The sequence below is a fragment of the Diplotaxodon limnothrissa genome, linkage group LG11 (genome assembly GCF_057381915.1).
Source record: "Diplotaxodon limnothrissa isolate DT_005_m linkage group LG11, D_limnothrissa_male_GT1.1, whole genome shotgun sequence".
Classification (NCBI taxonomy): Eukaryota; Metazoa; Chordata; class Actinopteri; order Cichliformes; family Cichlidae; genus Diplotaxodon; species Diplotaxodon limnothrissa.
Genome location: NC_140606.1, coordinates 28075876 through 28098141, shown reverse-complemented (window position 1 = coordinate 28098141; position 22266 = coordinate 28075876). Strand labels below are relative to the sequence as shown.

Sequence of the window (22266 nt, the reverse complement as noted above, 5' to 3'; positions counted from 1 at the left end):
AGGTTCTCTTACAGCCACTCCCTAATCTCATCATGGATCACAATGTCATCTGCAAACATCACAGTCCACAGAGACTCCTGCATGACCTCATCTGCCAGTCTGTCCATCACCACTGCAAACAAAAATGGGCTTGGAGCAGATACCTGATGTAATCCCACCCCCATCTGGCCACACACCTCACCACTGTCCCATGTCCTCATACATGCCCTTCACCACTGTCACATACTTTTCTGCCACTCCTCACTTCTTTACAGTGCTACAGTTCCTCTTGTCCCCCTATCATATTCTTTGTTTAAATCCACAAAGACACAGTTAAGCGCTGTCTCACCTTCTCTATACTCTCTATAAGCAAATGTAGTGTCTTCCTCACAAATTGAATTATGTTGCACCTAGGTTTTATGTACTATTATTGTATTCTAACATATGTTTAACAATGCTCACACACGACTCACACTCGTAGACTCAGCTTTGAGATAATCTATTATGAATATTATGTGTTGTCATCACAGAAAGAATGAAATGCCTTTCCAGTGTATTGTAGGCCTACAATGCTTATTCTAATGTCTGTGATACGTTTTTGTGATGAAGACCTATGTTCACATACAGCTTTTATAGAATGATGAATTAAAAGTACAACTAAGTTCTAGGTTATACCTACTTTCAGTTTTCAGTTATATTGTTTTTGGTACGTTTTGACTGTTTTCTACAGTCATTGGTTAGTCAATGGTTTGAACAATATTGAAACTTTAGCAAGGTTCTACGTCATTTGCTTGCGACGTATAATCGTCAGTCGCAGCCTTTGCGTCACTATTCCCCGCATCAGTTCTTTGATTGTTTCTTTCACCGCATTAAAACATCACACACCAGCAACCACGCACTACCAGGAAACACGGCGAAGTGAGGTAACTGCTAAAGGCTATGGCTTGTCCTGAAGTCATTTTGTAGACTTTGTGTGAGGCGTTTATCGCTGTTTGACTGTAGCAGATAACGAGCCTGCTGCGATGCAGGCGACAGTTAGAAATGGTGCAGTGCCAGTGCGGAGCTAGCAGGCTAACCTCAGTTAGCCGGAGGAGGAACGATGCTCAGTTAGCTTCTATCAACTGGTCATTTCATCCCCTGATACTGTCTTTTCACCGATTTATTAATTAATAATAGTGAGAGCTGTTGTGTCTGGAACAAAAATATGAATATCAAGTTGGTCTAACCTGTAGCTCCTAACGTTTAAGCCTCGTGTTTCTCTAATTATTAACCTTGTCTTGTTTGTCAGACCTCCAGTTTTAAAGTAACTGAATTTAATGCTAACCTTCATGAAAGTGATAAGAGAGACAGATAATATTCGTTTGCTTTGATTAACAAAAAAGTTTGTAAGTTTCCGTTTTATTTTTATAAACCCCCCTTTTACGCTGTGCAGCTGTTTTCCACATTAACTGTTTGGATTCAAGCATTTTCTTTTGTAGATAAAGCTACAACAGCACATTGGCAATATGATTTATTATTTAAAAAATATTTCAGGCAATTTAAAATCAGGTGGAGCCCGGAGTCTTGATTTAGTATGCCATCTAAATTCATAGCAAAATTTTGACGCTTTGGGACAATATTTGAGTCTTCCAAAATGTATTACATTCCTTTCACCCGCTTCTTTCGTTTTCCTTGTTTTATTTTTAAAGCGAGAAATTGATCCGAGCGAGTGTTGTCTCCTACAGCAAGCACCGAGGAGACTATGCCCTGGTCTGTTGTGGAGCAGCAAGGACGTCGCTATAGCTTTTTTAAATTTTTTTTTTTTTTTTTTTTTTAAATCTGACCTCTTCGAACAGAGATGAGGAAGCTTAACCTTTAAACAGTTCCGGTGTGCCTCGTGGTCACGTGACTGGCGACAGAAACCTAAGTTTTCTTCAGAAATGAAATCGAAACTTAACCCTTTTAGTGGAGGACAGTTTCCTTTTTATTACAGTAACAACCCCGCGGATTTTCCCTTCATCATCGCCGTGTAACAGTGTACTAACGCATCTTGCAGCAGGCTTTATAAGCGCGCAAACCTCTCCGGTGTTCATCTTTGTGCTGCGATTAGGACCTGATCACCCAAAACCGGAAGACCCTGCATTTTGGACAACACCTTCAGCACTACATAGATTTGTGATTATTTTTTTTCACCCATTCTACCACGGGTTCCGTCTTTATTCTTACATTAATCTGTAACGTTTATTTTATTGTTATAATTATTATTATTACCTTATTTACATGGGATCGAGTCTTGGATTAGTCGCCTTTAGGAATCTGCAAAAGTAAGGGCGCTTTTTACTACTTCTATTTACTTTTTCAGCGCTGCCACTTTCATTTGAACTACTGTAGGTGAGAACTGTTAAAGTCAGTGTGTTATAATGCCTCTGATGATGCTGTAAGACTCCACGGGCCCTTTCCTGCTTGTAAATATAGCATATTGCGTGCACATGTGGAGGTGTGTGCGCTAAATCTAGAGACTTCATTTCTGACATATTCAGGAAACAGAGGGCACAAAGCTTAGTGATGATAGAAGAGGGTGACTCTCAATGTCAGGAGGTGTTTTGTCTTTAATGGGTTTTTTGGTTTGTTTTTTGTATTAAATAGTGTTCTCAATCAGTTGTCAGATGCACAGTCTTGTCTACATCTCTGTCTAGGCTAACAACAAAGGAGAGTGTAGTGAACGCAGATTCTGAAAAACACAGTTGTTATTTTGGCTGTCAAATGTTGCCTTGCATCAGGGTCAAGATGAGTCAGCTTCAGTACTGTTTGGCCCCTCTGCTGCCGGCCCTGTCGGCCCTTATTACAGCGATGAACCAACACTATGGTGTTCTCTGTTAATGCACTATGTTCGGTCCGCTCAGCTCTCAGCGACATGCCGTTGATGCTGACTGTGCCAGAGGGGATGAAACCTGACTCAGTATTGGGTGTCTCCTTGTTGTCATTCTGCCTGATATAGACATTATTGAGTGTTGTCAGATATGACACTTGAGGAGGAATCAATGTTTGTTTCTCCCATAGAAGGATTTTAAAGTTCTGGGACAGTGTAGGTCAAAATTTCTGTTTCAGATTGCAAATTTTTTTTTAATGTTTTATTTTCATGCATGCTAGAAGAATTACTCTAGCTAGCTCTGTGAAAAATAACATTATAACCAGAATTGCTAGCTAACTGCTGCAGGTTTTTTTCCCTGTCTGCAGTTTGTTACTGATGACTTTTTAGCCCATGTCCCTCTGTGCCCTTGTCTGTTCTCCTTGTTTGCATCAGTCTCACTTTCCCTCTCTGCTTCGGCTTCAGATCCAGCGATAATTTCTAAGGCCAGAAATAATACAGAATAGTTGCAACAAGGTCTGCATTATTTATCAGCTTCCTTTTTAACCGGGGTTTGGTTTCAGTGTGACTGGAAGAGATAGTATGTCACCCTGCAGTATCCTTGTAGACTGAATAGTTATGATAATCTGATGATATATGCAGCACTCCCAGCTTGTCGTCTCCACATTTCCTCCAACCTTCCATATTGACCACATTTTGAGTAATCCTCTGTGTTGTTTGCTGCTGTATTTTAAGAAAGCAGTGGCATAGACAGTTGCTTAAAACCCTGCTCTTGGAGTTGTTATAGATTTAATAATGTGACTTATCCAAGGACACTTGAGCAGGTTGGAGGGTTGCCAGCACAGTCTGAACTTGTGGTACTGGCTGGAATGACAGTTTTTTTCTTAACCTCCCGACTGCTCCTTAATTTTTAAAAGTTTTCTTCTTTTTTTTTTTTTTCTTCAACAGTTGAGTTATCTTGCTGTTATTTGTCTCAATTTATTGGTATTCTCCTAACTTTGCCCTTTGTTTTTATTTCAGGGTCTCTCAGCATGCAACTGGCCTGCCCTGACTCTTGATCAGGGTATTCTGTTTGCGCTAGAGGACATACACTAATACAGAAGCTGCACAGCCGGCAGCATCGGCCCCCTTCACGCTCAACCCCTGCGCTATGAGCAGAGGTAGAGGAGGGCCTTCCAAAGAACATTACTACAGGCATCCACAACCCCGCGTGCAGGAAAGGGATAACTTCTATAGACCTGGCCCAGGTGTATTCTATCCCAGAGCTGGGCCACAGCAGATCCCACATCCAAGTTACTACGACGGTCCTACCCACCCTGAAGCACACATACAGCCCTCATCTCCCCTAATCCCTTCTACCCCCCCTACACCAAGCCACATTAAAGTGGTCCCAAACTCTGTCACCCATAATAGCTTGTACAGCCCGAATCACGGTGCAGGTCCAAGCCCTAATTCCTTTTATGACAAACAAAGAGAATTCCTGACAGGGCGGATCTCTGAGGCTCCACAGTTTAGAGCCACTGTGAGTGGAGGAGGAGGAGGAGGAGGATTTGTACCCAACAGGTCACATAGTACTTTATACCAGCCTCAGTCAGGATACTGTAGACATCCAAACAGCAGCCCTAGTGGTAGAGGGGCTAGCCAAGACCGGAGACCATACCGACCTGGTGCAGGAGCTTCAAGAGGTAACCTAGCACCTCGACATTTGAATCAAAACCAGTTCCAAGGTAAAAACCATAACCAACACTCCAGTAGACAATGGCGCACCCAAACAGATTCACTCTGTGACCAGTTTCAGGGTTTGTTGCTCAAAGACAGGCCCAACAGAGGAGGAGAAAGGTTTGACAAACATTCTTCATCCACCAGCACAGGAAATTTAAGTTTTTGTAAACCTAACATCACTCTCACAACTCAAATACAGGGCGAGGTACATGAGGCTTTGGCTGCGTTGAAGCCAAGTGAAAGTATTTCTGCTAAAGTGTTAGCCAGAAAACTGCATCTTCCCAAAAAGGTAGTCAACAAGGCTCTGTACTCTTTGGAACACTTACAGAAAGCTTCCAAGCAAGGATTAACCCCTCCTGAGTGGACACTATACAGAGAACCTCTCAGAGTCGAGGAAGACCAAAGCACAAAGTATCACGTACAAAATCAACCTCCATATTCGTTAGCCAGTTCAGAACCCCCACAAAAACCTGAAGAAAAGGTTGAAACAGAAACCGAAGAGGAAGTCCAGGCCAAAGAAGAGGACTCTGACACAGAATCAAGTTCTTCATATTCCTCCTCTTTAGAGTTTTCTGACTCTGAAGATTCCCAGTCATCAGCAAAAGGTCAACACCACAAGAAGCAACATCCCAGCACTTCCAGCTCTCCTGATCAGGACATTAAAGGTGCTGTGATGGCAGAACAGAAGGAACAGATTTTTAAATACCTTCTTCAATCAAGGGAGGCAACAGCTCTTAACATAGCGAAAAATATTGGACTCAAGACTGCTAAGCAGGTCAATTCTACTCTGTACGCCCTAGAAAAGCAAGGTGAAGTCGTTAGGAATGTTGAAGTCAACCCTCCAACATGGGAGCTCTCCACCCACCGCCGAGAGAGAATGGAGAGGAGTCTCAAAGCTGCACAGAGCAACCCGGCTGTCCTGGTTAAAATGGAAGTAGAAGAGGAGGAAGTGAGTGCCATCTTTTCCCCATCACCGCTACCACCATTACCAGGCCTTGAGGTACTTACGGGGGGTTGGATACCAGACCAAATTCTTAGTGAAGCGGTAGGTATAGTTAGAGTTTTTGCTTTATACATTTTGATTTGTTTAATTATAAATGGCTTTGGGTTTTCACTCAGCTGCAGGAGAAGAAGTGAGGCAGAGTAGTTCAGGGGGCAGTGACCAATACACCTGCCTTGATTTTGCCAATCAGCCAGCTGTGACCAGATGGCATAAACCAGCCACCCTTCTTATTTCCCCTAAAATTTTATTTAGTTATTTATTTTGTGCATCTGTGTCACACCAGAGATTCAAGCAGAGGAGGCAAAGCAACAGGCGTTTAATCAGATTTGAAATCTTTGCCTCAGAGCCTCTTTCCAAAACAAGATTGGTTCAGTTTGATGTTGGACTCAACTTGTGTTTTTATTCTACCTGAATCCCTGCTGTATTTTATGATCTCAGATTTAGGGCCAAGTTTAATTAAATTCACAGCATGGCGCACTGTGACAAGCCATACTCTTTTCTAATCACACACAAAGAAACAGTGAAGAGCACAAAGTTTGATCATCTAACTGGAACAAATTGTGAAGAAAAAGGACAAGTTGTGTAAAGAGTCCGCCTTCTAGCGTTGCTTGTCTTTTCCAGCTACGCCTCTTTTATACACTGAAGGTAAAAACCTGTGCATCCTCCATTAGAGCTCTTCTGGCAAGCCTCTTCTTTCCTCTGTCCTCCAGTTGGGTTTTGGGAATTGTGACACCCTTCAGCATAGTGTACTGAGATTGATTTCCAGGTCACCGTCGAGAGGACAGAGAAGACGAGAAGGAACAAATTAGTGAAATAAGAAAAGCCTTAGGACTCCACAGCTGGGTTGTGGGCTGAGCCAGACTTTTTCTCCGAGTTATTGTTTGGAGTCCAGTGTGATTCACCCTGCCAGGCAGGCTCCACCTGAGTGCACAGGGTTTTGATTTATTCTGCATTTGTCCGTGCAAAGTGACAATAAAAGTGTGTTTGCAGCTCAGCATGGTCCCTGGCTTTGCCTGCACTAAGGTGAATCCATCTGTAGTGTAGGTCTGCTACATATAGAACAATACAAAGATTCCTTGAAATGTGGCGGCTAAATGAAAATCAAACCATAACTTAAAAATAATAAATTTGAAACTCTTTCAGCTAAATAGGTCAAGCTCAATGGATAACAAATTCTAGGTATTAAAGATATTTCCCCAGTAAAACACAGCATGCATTCTGAAAAGATTAAAATAGTAGCTTGACATTTTGAGACATAAGCTTATTCACTCATTTCCCCGTTTCCAGCCTTTATACTAAGCCAAATCAACCATCTGTGGATTTATCCAACAAACATAAAAGCAGTGTCAATCTTTCTTTCTAATTCTCTTCCAAATGTTGAACTATTGCTCTGAGAGACACTTTGCTGAAAATGTGAACTTTTTATTAATCGCATTTAGATAAGACTTGAAGATCTACCCTGCCTATATTAACCCTTTTACCTCAATTTTCCCTTTCCATCTCGTTCCTCCTTTTAGCCCCTTTCCTCTGCCTCATGTAAAAGCGAAAACGCCAATGAAGGACAGTGGTCCACTGATGACATCCCTGAATTCCTCAATGCTATTCGCAGAGAGACGGATGCTGAAAAAAAGGCATCCGAGAAAACCAATGCCATGGGGACTGTAGCTGTCTCAGTGGCTGCCCCGCCTCCCCAGAATCTGTGGGCTAAGTTACAGGAGGTAAGGTTGAAGAACCCTGTGAGCGGTCTCATGGAGTATGCCCAGTATCTGGGCCAGAACTGCGAGTTCCTGCTGCTGGACCAGTCAGGACCCTCCCACGATCCTAGGTTAGTGAAATGATCCACATACACCAGGCTTTGTAAATGCTATTATGGCACTTACTGGTTTGTTACGGCTAATCACTGACTCAGGTTTTAGTGCCACAATAATTACTTTACCAAGTTTAACTCATAAAATATCGCAATTAATAGTGACAGTCCTGCTGTGTTACGAGGATTTTCACGAGCTCATTAATTCAGTTAGGTTCAGTTTTGTTTATATGGCTCGAAATCACAACAACAGTCACAACAAGGTGCTTTATATTGTAAGTTAGTGTCTCTTCAGTAATACAGAGAAAACCCCAACAATAAAATGTGCCTTTTGAGCGAGCACTTGGCGACAGTGGGAAGGATAAACTCCCTTTTAACAGGAGGAAACCTCAAGAGCATAACCACGCTTAGGGAGGGGGAGTCATCAGCTGCAACCCCTTGGGGGTGATGGGAGGAAGACAGAACAAAAGACATGCTGTGGAAGAGAGCCCGAAATTAGTAATAACTAGTGATTAAATGCAGGGAGGTTTATAAACATGTAGTGAGTAAAAAAAGAAGAATGAACAAAAAAAACCACTCAGTGCATCATGGGAAACCCCAAGAAGCCTAGGCCTATTGCAGTCCCACTAAGGAAGGATTCAGGGTCACCTGATCCAGCCCAAACTATATGCTTTATCAAAAAGGAAATGAAATGAGAAATATGCTCTCTTTCTTCCGTTTTCTTTTGTACGGAAATTGTTCTACACCGATAAGACTTAACCGATACAGAGGGTAAATCCTATCATTTTTTCATTATGTGATAGTTTTGTTTTTACACCTACACAGATCTGTGTGTTCAGAGTCTATAAGAAATAGATCTGCCGAAGTGAAATCGAACTAAAAATGTAAATTACTTTGCTTGTTAGTCAACGTAGGAATCTTGGTAAATTTTTCTTGAATTAATCATATTTGCAGATACTTGTGTCACATCTGTATTTGCTTTTTTGCGTCTGTTAGATTTCGTATGCAGGTGATGCTCAACGGGAGGCTGTTTCCTGTCGCGGAAGCTTCTAGTAAGAAAGTTGCAAAAAAGGATGCTGCTGCAGCCACACTGCGAATCCTTGTCAAAGAGATGCAAGGGGGGACGTGCACCGCCGATGAGGAAAATACTGGCAATGTGGACCAGGTGATGGAGCTACCTCCAGACACCAGCGTAAGTTCTTTTGTAATCTGTGAAAATACGACCCCTTATGCATTTTAAGAAATGAAATCACATTTAGTCACAGCATGCTTTAACTAATTGCCTGTGACTGGTCAGACTTTCGTCAATTGAGAGTGTTGAATTTATTCACCAGGGCATGAACTGTAAACAGAAGTCTAATTACCTGTGCTGGCTAAAACTGTGTCCATAGCCGTTATCTAATGTTGGAGACCAATTAAAAACTGTGTCTGAGAAGTGCCGTAAATTATAGTTGGCATTTTTGTTTACTCTCTCCACAAGGGGCCTGCTGAAAGCACAGGGGGGATTTTGGGGTCTGGCGGTGTGGAAGGGACGGCAGAGGGACCTCGCCAACCCCTGTCCCGCTCTCTGCCTGGTGGCAAGAATCCGGTGTCTGTCCTTATGGAGTACAGCCAGCGCAGTGGGAAGCCCATCGAGTTCATCAACACTGGACAGGCGGGTCCACCGCATGATCCAAGGTACTGACTCATTCACTTCCCTTTGAATCTGTTTGGATGTTCTTCTCCACACTGCATGCTCATAGGTTGAGTTTCTCTCTGTGGTCATACTTTTCTGCCTCAGAGCAGCAGCTGTTCAATATCTCTCAGTACTGTAGTCATCTGACAAAGGCACAAAAACGTCTTTGTTCAGTTGATGGCCGAGTCAGACAAACAGTATAAACTTGTGTTTTCTTGCCATCACTTTCCAGAAAACACGATCACTACTCTTGATCATGATCTTAGTACAGGCTCCAGTTTCATTGTGATCATGGTGCATCTGTTCAGGCTTTGTAAATGTGGAGTTATGAATCTGATCTCAGTTATAATCCTTTCGTTTCCCTTTCTCTGTTCTGGGCTCAGGTTCATGTACAGGGTGAAGGTGGGAGAGAGCTTGTTTGCAGAGGCCTCAGCTCCAAACAAGAAGGCAGCTCGCCAGCTGGCAGCAGAGGAGGCTGTCAAAGAATTAATGGCTGATGGGAAACTGCAGCTCAACAAGGTGTTTAATGAGTAACCAAGAATAGATGGGGATTGCATATTCCTAAAATTAAAGGGATAATTGATTTCTTGGGCATAAAGAAATTATTTTTGTCACATCTGTCACAAAGCTCTTTTCTTTACTGTTCACATCTTTCTTTTGCATCACCGCCTCACCCATCTGTCTTCTCCAGCCTCAGTTGCCCCTGGGTCCTTCCAGTGGCAGTGACGAGAGTTTTTCTGGGGCAACATGCCCCAGTTTACCTCCACTTACTGCAGATGAGTTGCGAGCAGCCCACGAGGCAGGGGTCGGGGACCTCATCAACCACCTGAACAACAATGCAGTGTCGGGTCTTCTGGAGTATGCCAGAGCCCGTGGCTTTGCTGCCGAGATCCGCCTTGTGGGCCAGTCTGGACCGCCACATGACCCTAAGTATGTTAGACCATGATGCAACCAAACCCACAGACCAGGAGTTCTACTACTGTCTGGGCTGCCACATACTTGTAAAAGGAATATTTTATGTAGATTTTCGAATAATTTAAACATTTCTTTTTTTGCCTCGCTTTCCAGGATCTTTGGTGTGTTGCAATAGCAACTCATGCTATGAGGGAATTATTAGAATAGATATTTGTGTTTATTTCTTTGTTAAAACAGCTGGGGTTTCCATGCAATCACGGGAGGGGGGGGACCAAGAAAAATCCTCTGCTTATCTTACTTTTTGCCCATCTTCTCAGGTTCACCTACCAGGCCAAGCTCGGCGGACGCTGGTTCCCTCCCGTCTGTGCGTCCAACAAGAAGCAGGGAAAGCAGGAAGCAGCTGATGCTGCACTGCGCGTTCTGATTGGAGAAGCTGAGAGAGCAGCCCGCACTGGGGAGCTTACACCAGCTGAGGTACTGACTATTCAATGAATTCACGCATTTCATCTTAAAAGTTAAAAGTGCAGCAGCTTTAAAAGAGCTTTCCGTGGCTCAGCGTGGGATTACAGGTGAACATAATGGAATGAAAGAGTAGAGCATAGCAACAGGTTCTGCTTAGCTTGATTACTTGTGCTGAAAGATTAAGCTCAAAGTAATCTACAGTAAATGCTTGAAGGATAATCAACTAACCACTTCACTTGCTCTCCTGAGAAAATAATATCAGAAAATGTCTTCATGTACATTTAAAATGTATAACCTCGTTCAAGACAAAAGCAGTCTAAGGTAAAGTGCTTCACAATAAAGAACACAACACAAATGTGTAAGGAAGTGACACGTCTGTATAGACAGCATACTAAAACATGCAGTTTGTTATATTCTCCTGTTTTAGTTTCACATTTTTGTCCAATTCATATTCAGAGAATCCTGAATGTTGAATAATAATGTCTTAAATAATGCTTCCTGTCTTTCTTTCATTTGCATGTTTTTGTACTCCCCTCTGCTAGTTACCAGTGAGCGGCAGCACACTGCATGATCAGATAGCAATGTTGAGTCACCAGCGCTTCAACGCTCTGACCACACGGATCCAGCACTGCCTTCTGGGACGCAAGATTCTGGCCACGATCATCATGAGGAGGGGGGAGGGCCTGGGGACTGTTGTCAGCCTTGGAACTGGTACATCCATTACCTTTAGCGTATAACATATGAAATGACCAAAGTAGTAAAAAATTTTAATTGTGGAGCACTGTGGGGGTGGATGGGGGGGATTGCCCCTGCATTTTTCCACGATGTTTAGTTTTGTGGATTTCTGCGCTTAGAGGTATGTACTGTCACAAAGCTGAAGCAACTAGGTCACCGCTGAACCGAGAGGCGCCGCATTGTCGTGTTTTTTTGACATTGAATTTGTCTTTTTTTCCTCTCCCTCTCTCTCATTCTTGTTGTCAGGAAATCGCTGTGTTAAAGGGGAGGAGCTGAGCCTTAAAGGAGAGACTGTTAATGACTGCCATGCAGAAATCATCTCCAGAAGAGGATTTATTCGGTAGAAATTGATATCTTGCTTCTTTATCAGTGTTTCTCCTACACTTCTAAAAATACCCCCCTCTCCCTGAAACGGCGTCTGTGGGACATTATAAGTCTAGCTCACCTTCTCCTTTCCTCTCAGGTTTCTGTACAGTGAGCTGCTCAAGCACTATGAAGGTGCAGACGATAGTATATTTGAACCGGCGGAGAATAACAAACTACGGATCAAATCTGACATCACCTTTCACCTCTACATTAGGTGGGAGTATGAGATGTTTTCTTTCTCTTTCTTCACTCCCCCCAAGCCTTCACTTTCACACATCAGTGTTTCCTGTTTAGCTCTGTGAGGTCTCATCTCCTAAACTGCAGGTTGCTTGGCTGTGCATCATAGCAATACCTTATCTCTCTCCTTTTTCTCTCATCCTTAGTACGGCACCGTGTGGGGACGGTGCTCTGTTTGATAAGTCATGCAGTGAGGCGGGGGATGAAGCTCAAGGCCACCAGCCTCTATTTGAGAATGCTAAGCAGGGCAAGCTTCGCACTAAAGTGGAGAATGGTGAGGCACGATACTGAAGGAGAAATTGGCTTTTATGTACATGATCTGTCATGAAATGTAGATGAAAGCAAATGATACCACATCCCGGTTTGTAAGCAAGAGTGTGCTGTTGGTCTTTGCCAGGTGAGGGCACCATCCCTGTGGAGTCAAGTGCCATTGTACCCACCTGGGATGGCATCCAGCACGGTGAAAGGCTGAGGACAATGAGCTGCAGTGATAAGATCCTGCGCTGGAATGTGATAGGCCTACAGGGGGCACTGCTTACCCATTTCCTGGATCCCATCTACCTGAAGTCCATCACACTTGGTAAAATATAAAGATTTCTTTGTGCAGATAAGAGTCAGTGAAAAATGGTGGACTCCCATTGCATTGGTTCTGGACTTGGATACCAGTTTTACAGCATGTCTTTGCGTCTCTTATCCAACAGGCTATTTGTACAGCCACGGTCACCTGACACGCGCCGTTTGCTGTCGGTTGGCCAGAGACGGCGAGGCTTTCACGCAAAGTCTCCCCGCTTCCTTCAAGCTGAACCACCCTGAGGTAACCGCACAGGTTTTTGGCAAGGTCACACTTGGAACATTAATCATGAACATTAAGTTTATTCTCACTAAATCCATCAAGCTGCCAACAATCCTATTTGTGCCTGCACAGCTTTCTTTTTTTTTATTGCTCATATTATTTTAAATTTGGCTCATCCATCAATTAACAAAAAGCCAGCAGGTTGCTGTTGTAACACCAAGAGAAAAGGAAGAAATATTGCAGCTGCCACACTTTCAGTTTTTTCTTTTTTTGAGCCTTTTTTTTTCTTAACATTTTCTTGGTTTGTCATTTAGTTTGACACTAATCAACACAGTGTGACGCCTCTGACACATCAGTGATGCACGTGTTACTCATCTAATTAAAGAACTGCTAATTTACAAAATGTGCTCTCTCTCCCCATCCCTTCTCCCACACCACCTGGTTGGACTTGTAGGTCGGCAGGGTGAGTGTGTATGACTCCACACGTCACACAGGCAAGACCAAGGAGTCCAGTGTGAACTGGAGCTTTCCAGACCAGCACAGTGTTGAAGTGCTTGACGGGACCAAAGGAAAAGTAGATGGGTATGTAGCATGTAGGGACTGACATGTATTATCTTTACTGAATTTTTGTTTTCTTTTTTATTATTAATAGTAAGAATTGTGAGTTGAGTCTAAATCTACAATTGACATTACATTCAACAGCTTCAAGACTTATTGTATTATCCTTTTTGATCTTTATTTTCTTTAGTATAGATTATGTTTGTACATATAGCTGTTGGAGGCAAAATGCAAGTAGTTGCAACAACCAACTCATTGCCTAGTGGTTTAGGATGTTGCATACTCAACCTCTGGGTGATCAGTTTACTCACAAGGTGTTTGTACAGGTTGTATGATGGGAGGAAGCATGTCACAGTCTTGGACTGACTGCAGTCAGTCTCAGACAAACTAGTGAAAGCATGCAAATTATTGCTGTCTAACTGATCCAACACACTGCATCAATTGGAGTCAGACTGCGTTGAGTCAGCTTCTCTGCAAAGCATCACTTTGCAACTGTTCAGGTTACATTCCAGTGTAAAAGCAATCAGAGCACCTGTGTCATTTTACAGTTGAATGGTCGTCCTACAGCAACTACGTCACTATTTGTGGAAGAATTTCTGGATTTCTGTTCCATGTGTAAGATTTGCACTCTGCGTATAAGTAGATAATGTCAATTATCAGTACATAGAAACAACAGATTTGCAGTTTTTGCTGATTTATTACAGTTAATCATCATGGTATTACAAACAGAGTTCATGCAGTTGCCAACTTGACCACATTCAGTCACAGACTGATAGCAGACTGACTCAATCTTCCTTAACCACAGTCACTTGAAGACAGCAGATGATGGCGAGGAGTCGCAGACCTGGTCCCTGTCATTAAAGAAACCGTTTTAAATGGCCTGTATTTGTATATGCAAGAGGAGTCCAACATTGTTGCACATGGTTGCAGTAATGTTGGTCACGCTGAGGTGTACAGCCACTGCTTTTCCTAGTGTGACTTTTGCATAACAAGGAAAAAGAAGTCAGACATTCTGATTTTAAATTGGATCACTTAATAGCTCCCAAAATGCTTTGTTGCTATCTTGAGCTGTTGTTCAGTGTGGGCCACATAAAGCTTTGAAAAGAAGTGTCTTGATGCATGCTCAATAATTCAGATAAAGGAATCCAACCAAGTTAATTCGGTTCATGTGGACCTACATTTTCAGTAGCAGAAATGTTTTATCGCTCATCCAGGTAACCACTACAGTCTCAGGAAATGTCTGGTGAGACTTCTTCAGCCTCACTGGACATTTGTGACATCGCTCATCCAAGTGACAGGAAGTCACTTGGATGAGCGATGAAACGTTTCTCCCACTGAAAACGTTGCATCCAGATGAACTGAATTAACTTTAGGGGATTTGAATGGATGCTGACACCCACTCTGGGGGAAACACTGAAGCAGGTTGTGATAATTCAGTTTCAGTTTGTGGAGTTTTTTCCCCTTATTTATCTTTATAACGTCTTCCCACACCCTTCTATACCACATTAGTAATAAAAACTCTTTACAAAACACCATAAACTGAAAGCTGTTTGCAGATTTTTTGCTTCATTGAATTTTAATTAAGCGAGTCAAAACAGAGCAGCAGGGAGCGAAGTAAGCTAAATAAGAAACACTGCATGATCTGAGGAAACACTTTGTCATGCCAGCCTGCCAGACAAACCATAATGCTTTTCCTGTCACACTTGTTTTGCATTTTTTTTAAACACTTTGCTAATGTCTTTTTTGTCCAGGACCAAACTGGCCGTATCCCGCGTGTCCAAGTCCAATCTATTCCATCTTTTCCGCTCCCTGTGCCAGCGAAGCGGTCGCACTGACCTCCTCTCCCTGCCCTCCTACGCTCAGGCAAAGATGTCTGCTGTGTCCTTCCAGCAAGCCAAGCAACAGTTTTTCCAAGCTCTCAGCGCCCACGGCTACGGAGCCTGGATCGGAAAACCCCTGGAAGAAAAGAGCTTCGAGGCTGGGGAGGGAAACGGGAACAATGGGGCACCTGTGGGAAACAGCAACAATGTAGGAGCAGTGGAGGCGTAGAACTGTTGTGTCGAGTGCTTCATAAAATAATACCACTGGGTGCAGGGAGAAAAGCTCAAAGTGCAAACGGGTTAAAGACAAAAGGATAATCAAACAATGTGACGACGCTAGTGCCCCAAACTATGGAAAGACTAAAGAGAGAGTGAAAGAAAGGGACACAAGAAGTGAGTGGAATAGGTCAAGGAGGGCAAACCCTAAAGGATGAGTGAGTCCACAGCTGACAAGACAGAGCTCCGCGGGGTGTACAGAATATTGTAGACACTACATGCAAAAGAATTAGTCTGAAGTCAGTAAACCAACATGGCAGGCACTGCTCGGAAGCTCAGACAGCTTCAGTTTTTCTTTGTCACCGTTTGGCATTTGTGGTTCTTGCTTTCCTATTGTACTACTCGATGTTCCCGTTGCAAATGTCTGCACCCAAATCACTTGTTTTCTCTGCAGAGGAGAGAAACTGCTTATTGGAATTCAGCCTGGTGTGACCAGTGCCATGTAGCAGTGTTTGTAATTGTGATTAATTTACTTTGCAGTGGGAATCTTCTATAATGAAGTATCCCCCCCCCCCGGTTCATTATGCTTTTATTGTGTTTAATGTGTTTTTTAGGACGAAGAGAAATAATGGGACACCCTCAGCGGGAACTTTTGGGTTGGATTTTTGAAACTGCATTGATTTAATTTTGATGTCAAAAGGAAAATTACAAGAATGTACATAAGCAAATCATTAATGTTCATTGTTCAACATTTCAGTCTTTAATTCCTGTACATGCTTTAAAGTCTTCAGTCAGACTTATTTTTAGTTAAACATGCTGATCGTACGTCTGCTGGCTGTTGTTGCAGTTTTTTGTCTTTTTTCCTTGCGTTTTGAGTATTTCTCTTCCTCCTGAGCTCCTGACCCTCTTCTGTCAAAGTGTTCATCAGTAGCTGGGTGTGTTTTTAAATCCTGGGAAGCCTCACGTGTCCTGCCTGTGGGGAAAGCCACCTTATATTTTTGAAAATATAAATCTAAATACACAAACTTTTGAAGCTCTGGTAAACTGGGTAGTTTTAGTTTTGAAAACTGGGGCTTAAGTTTTGTCTTTGATTTGAGTGTATGATGCTATATGTATATGTGTGTATATATACATACATATACATACGTGTGTGTGTGTGTGTGTGTGTGTGTGTGTGTGTGTGTGTGTGTGTGTGTGTGTGTGTATACATATGTACACACACACACACACACACACACACACACGTATACACATACATGTATACATATATATGTATATGTGTATATGTGTATGAACACAAAGATGTACGGTGGGTTCCAAAAGTTTAAGCCTGGTTACAGAAGCTTTTATTTTAATGTGTGGCTGTTTTGTTTTGGGTTTTTATGTTTGTTTGTTTTTTGAAAATTTGAAATACACTTTTAGAAAGATGAGCAGTTTTAAGATTTGAACGAGCTGCTGTTTCCATTAAACAGACCTCGGGTTTTGGGAAGAATTTGGACGCGTCGCCTCATGTCAGAGATGTAATGTGACGCAGGATATCTCTCTCAGATGTTTGTGCTTAGTGTCTGATAACTACGGAGGTAAAGCTATGCAAGTCAGCTCTCTGATCCTTCAAACGGTTTGGGGTAGCTTTGATGCATGTATAGAGCCATTGTTTTACTGGAAAATAAATCTCTTTTTTTGTCATTGGTTTTGAAGTTGCCTCTGTAAAAACAAGAGCAGCACCTCCAGTGAATTCTTGTCTTCAGCAGCGAGTTATGCAGCTGTGTATACTTTTTTTTTTAAACTCTTGGTAAATTCTGATCTATATTCGCTGCACTGAGCTCTACATGTATGTGAATCACTTAGCTCAAAAACTCAGACTTGTGGGCCCTCACTATGATAAAATGGGCTTTTTGGTTTAACGGTGTATAGCCGGTGTGTCTGTGTGTGTATGTATATGTGCAGGATTAATGTATATAAATCATTCTCAGTTGCTTTTCTATATTTTTCCTGATATTTTAATTAACTGACAGTGAAATTTATTCTTTTTTTTTTTTAACAATGACTTTAACAAAAGTTAAAAATAATAAAAAAAGTAGCAGTCTGTCATATTTTCATATTTTTCATCTTCTTTCTTTGTGGGAGGCCTTGAAAGGCCTGGGGTTTGAAGTGTCTGAATGATACAAGGGCATTTAAAATTTGCAGCTCAGAGCTGCTGTTGAAGTGTTTTATGAGTGCTAAAAAAATTACTTGCAATGCCCTTATTGCTCACTCTTCATCTGTGACTAAGCTGTGGATTACACCTATGCAGAAACAATGAGTGGAGAAGAGAATTTCGAGTGTGAGGACGATGGTAATTTCTACAGCAGGGACTCCTTCCCTCAGGGTGGTGTTTTGATCCAATCTGCCTTCTGATAGCTGCAAAGCCTATTGCAGTGCTCCAAAGGATCAGCAGATGGAAACGTGTGCACACCTTAAGCCTGCGGGTCTGTTTTTGAATGCATGCATCAGGGAAAGCCTACATGAAACCAGCCATGGGTGACCTGATATTCATGGTGGATGCAAGACAGATCTCTGGGTAGATATGATTTGTGACTTGCAGAGTTTTGATCTGTAGATTAGCTCATTGCATTCAGCGATACGCCAGCATTAACTGTGTCATTTTCAAAGCTAGAGATGCGCTTATTTTCACTCATATTTTGTAACAGTACTTATCTTTTGTGACCAACTGCATTAGACTCGCACTGAGTAGAGAAATAGTGTACCCTGGATTCAACTTGATTGTCAAAAAATTAACTTGGATATTAGAATATTGGGGAGAAATTGCATGAGATTTTAGTTATGTGTAAATCATAAAAGCAGATTTCCTGGTACTTCACGCTGTTTTAGCAGTGTCATAATAGGATGCAATAACACAGCGAACATTTAAGCAAGCCGTTTAGAGCTGTCGCTCTCTGCAGCATCTCACTGGGAGAAAACAGTGAGTGGCAGCGATATCACGAGCCAATCAGTGCAGTATTTTTATTACATTTTATTAGATGTGGGTGCACACAAGTTGAATCACGAACACCCTAAGAAAAATGCTTTTTAAAAGTCATTTAAAGGCATGCCCCCGCTGATTTATGTGTACACACAATCATACTTAACTACAGTTTGGAGCTAAGAAATAAGAGAGATTTCTCTGGTGTTGTATTCAAAACCTGCACATAAGCATGTTTTTGCTGTTCTCGGTGGTCGGTGTGCTATAGAAAAGGCCTGTTTCACTTGGGATCTCGACCCATCGAGTTGGATTCCTACTGTCTCTCAAAGCAAGTGTTTGGATGGTGGGAGGGCAGGACTAATGATAGGGGGAGAGGAGTAAAGCACGGGTGGAGGAAAGGATAGACGAGTGGAATGAGGCTGCATGAAGTGAAATATTAGTCAGGACCGAGGGGCTTAAACAAGCCAATCGATGCTCTCCAATAGAAATAAATGAGAGAGGGTAGGGAGAGAATACATGGAGGCTGAGAGGGGAGAGGAGTGGCTTAAAAGCTAAGCTAAAAAAGCACAAGATCGTGGTCATCCGAAGCGTGACCGGGTGGAGTGTCAGATCATTGAGGCACCAGGGAGGAAAAGAGAGAGCCTGAAAAGTATCACGGTGCTGTGAGGGTAATGGATGGTGTTTTGAGTTAATGGCAGTTGTACTGCAATGCTTCTTCTGATGCCTGACATGGTTAATGTGCCTAAAACTTGCAGTGTTAGTGCTGCAGTGGTGTAGTCAGTGCAGGAGCATGTATGCATGTAGAGCATTGTTTGCAGTGCTATTGATCACTTTGAAGTGGTTCTCAGAGAACTTATACTTAAAGACTAGTACTGCATTAAAACATAATGACAAGCTGAACCACTGGAAATGTATTTTGCCACAGGCTGAACCATGAGTAATGCCACAAAGTGTCATTATTAGAATGGTCTGGTAGCTTTTGTATTGACTAAATCTATGAAACATATCTAATGCTTTATTGATAATGCAGATGTAGTAGTTGAGGTTGAATGCTTAAAAACCTGTACATGGTATTTTAGTTGTGACCTAGGATTGGGAGAGGTAAATAGATTTTGTTCTGCTACTGCAACCAGTAAAGCAGAAATACAATAAAAGCCCATTTATGAAATGAAAAATGAGGGGCATGCCCCCGATTTGGAAATTATTAGTATGTACATAAAAAAAATCTGTCCTCAAGACATATCAGGAGGACAACAACCAATGGGAAGACCTGGGAGTAGGGGGTGGTGAGTCTATTCCTGTAATATAATAAAATGAAAACTGTGGATTGTAAGAAGCAATGCAAAAATTGAAGACTGTATAGCCTTTCTATGGCTCTGGGAAATCTTAGCCTGGTTTTGTGGTCTAAAGTTCTGGATCAAGTAGTTTTTTCCCTTTTTGTTACTTCAGATCGGCCAACTATGAACCTTTTTTCCAGTTCATTTGTGAGCGCTACAGTATATTGCTAATTAGAGACATATTTTATAGCCTAATTTATCAGGTTATCCAGCCATAAAAGGGTGAAAAGCAGAAAGATGAACTTGCTAATAGGGAAGAAGCTTAAGAAAACCGTTTAAGAGCCTGAATAGTTAAAACTGTATCTAACTATCTATGTACTTCTATCTACTGTTTAAGCCATAACGAATACATAGAACCAGTTATTTGTATTTTACTTATTTCATATTAACATTACACACTGGCCTTTGAGGTGTTGATTCTTTAGCAGTTTGCTCATTTGACTCTATGTTACCAGTGATTTTTTTTTTTTTTTTAGATCGAGTGACATTGTAATTTGGACTCTGCCGTACCTTAAATCAAGGAAAATGGATTTTATTGTGCAATGGTACTGTTGTGACCAAAATAAATCCGCGTCGCTCAGCTGAGAGACAGTAGACAGCTGACTCAGGAATATTGCGGTCACCTCAGAGACATACGATCACCAGCGCTGCATGGATTTTACTGTCATCGTGACGCTTTAAAGCTGGGCTTCGCCTCTGAACTCCCTGTAATACTTTAAAATGTTAGAATGAGGTCATCTGCACACACTTGCAGGCATACTTAGTGAGCTGTCTCTTCAATCCAGGGTGGCACGTAGCACACAGCATACCACGGCATTCCTTTTCTCGGAGGCCTGGAGGGAGCCCTTGACCTCCTGCTGCCTATACATAAAAGATATCTAAATTTGACACCACCTCTCTGATCTGTGAAGAAAGAGAAAAGGCCACATATCTCTCACACCCCCTACATCACAAAAACCATGACCATCGTTACTATCAGTGGGGAAAATGAGTAGCCATTAAAGTAGGCATAAAGAAACTTCCTATGGAGGGGGAAGAAACTTAGAATGAGGTAATTCCTCCTTTTCCTCCTGTTTCTCTTCTCATGATACTAAGTGTTTCTGTCTATTTTCTATGCATTAATCTCCCCAAAAGACCATTTCTGCATGAGAAAGCCTGGTCTCACAAAATTTCCATAACAAGCATGACTCCAGATACAGCTCCCATATTTTCATGGACTCAACTAGGCTCCTTAATGGCTGCTTCAGCTAGTTGGAGAAAAAAAAAACACAGATTAGGGGACAGGAATGTCATTTTCTTCAGGCTTGCGGGTTTAAGGCACAAACCATGAAGCGCAACATCCCAACCAGGTACATTCACTTATTATCACTCACCATTTTCGACACCAAGTAAGAATAAAAAATCCCTAAAGATATCAGCAACAATTCTTTAGTCAGTACAGCTTGACAATGACGTCAATGAGACAGTAAAGTCATTTATTTTTGGAAAAAACACTGAATATGGGGACAATAATTATGCTGTGAAATGAATTCTATCCATCAACCCAGATGAAGAACGTCTAGCTCGAGTCTTTGCCACAAAATAACTTTGTTGGGGTCTGTTAGAAGCAGCTGTAGGCAACAAGAGCTGGAGAAGCAAGAAACAGCACATCAAAACACTCCTTTACACATCCAAGACATCTTGAAAGCGTATTGAATTTCATTCAGCAGAGAGGATACCAAGCCAGAAATTGTTTTAGAGGAGCTGAGCAGCATGGACTATAAAATCTGGAAGAGAGACGTTCAATAAAGGAGTTACCGCCTCCAGCCACGAGCTGGGTTGACAGTGCACCCTGGAATATGAGCTTACCAGCTTCTCCGACCCTGTGATAGATTTCTAAATCGAAAGCCAAAACTAATTACTAATTACCTTACTTGTGGTATCCCTGACTTCGAACCTTAAAGCCATGCATGACTATGAAAGGGGGGAAATGGTCCTTGAACTTGAAAGTGTCAGGAAAAGTGTGAATAAGTGAAAATCCAGCAGTGACACTAGTCTGCTGACTGCTGGGTTTTTTTCCTTCTTTTTTTTAGTCAGCAGACAGCTGACACAAACACTCATCCAGTGCATCAGCATCACCACAGCACACACTTTGGTTTCATGCTGACACTGTGAAACTGTAGTTACCCCCTGAACTCTTCAAACATCGACTGTTACTAACAGGACAGCTGCACACACTTGTGAGCGGTGCACTTAACCAACCGGCTCTTCAGTCAGGGGGTGATGATGCCCTTTTCTATATACATTTTAGAAAAGATGGAGTGGTGACTAATATTTTGCTTGGCGTATGATACAGTTTCTGACAGACGCAGATTCTGATAAAGCTGCGCAAATATGCTGTGTTTACATATGTTTGTGTGTCAGAATGTGTGTCAGTCCTTTCATTAAAAGGGCACAGTTGTTTGGAGGCAAGATGTTCAGCTCTGATTGCCCGCCTCTTGGAACAGGAGAGCGCGGACGCATTACCCGCGGCTTTCAAGCTCCACCATTCACTCCCCCTCTCTTTACGCCTCTCCCTCCCTGTATCTTTTACCCCCTGCAGTCTCCCATTCTCTGGATTTGATTAGTCTGTCTCAGGCAGCAGGTTCAGGGAGCTGTTTGCTCTGCAGAAATCCATCTGCATACATCCATCGTTTCTAGGCTGCGGGTTAGACTACACAGCTTCTAGGGCTCTATAGTGCAATCTGAGCCATTAGGATACAGTGGAGTCGGTGTAGGGCAACGATTAGAGCATGTCTGATAGAGTGAGGCCAGCCCAGTGGTCTATTAAGAAGAGTCATGCAGCTATGCAA

At 42.3% G+C, this 22266-nt stretch overlaps 1 protein-coding gene across 1 annotated transcript; it reads left to right on the top strand.

Moving 5' to 3' along the window:
• Window positions 1–1873: 1873 nt before the first annotated feature.
• adar (adenosine deaminase RNA specific) lies at window positions 1874–15705 on the top strand. The gene is made up of 16 exons (XM_085366523.1): window positions 1874–2282; window positions 3848–5594; window positions 7070–7377; window positions 8356–8551; window positions 8840–9036; window positions 9418–9553; window positions 9726–9964; window positions 10267–10423; window positions 10954–11122; window positions 11393–11486; window positions 11610–11726; window positions 11896–12023; window positions 12147–12329; window positions 12451–12563; window positions 12997–13124; window positions 14852–15705. The coding sequence occupies exons 2-16, from the start codon at window positions 3978–3980 to the stop codon at window positions 15147–15149; spliced, it is 4080 nt and encodes a 1359-aa protein (XP_085222649.1). The 5' UTR covers window positions 1874–2282; window positions 3848–3977; the 3' UTR covers window positions 15150–15705.
• The last annotated feature ends 6561 nt before the right edge of the window (window positions 15706–22266 follow it).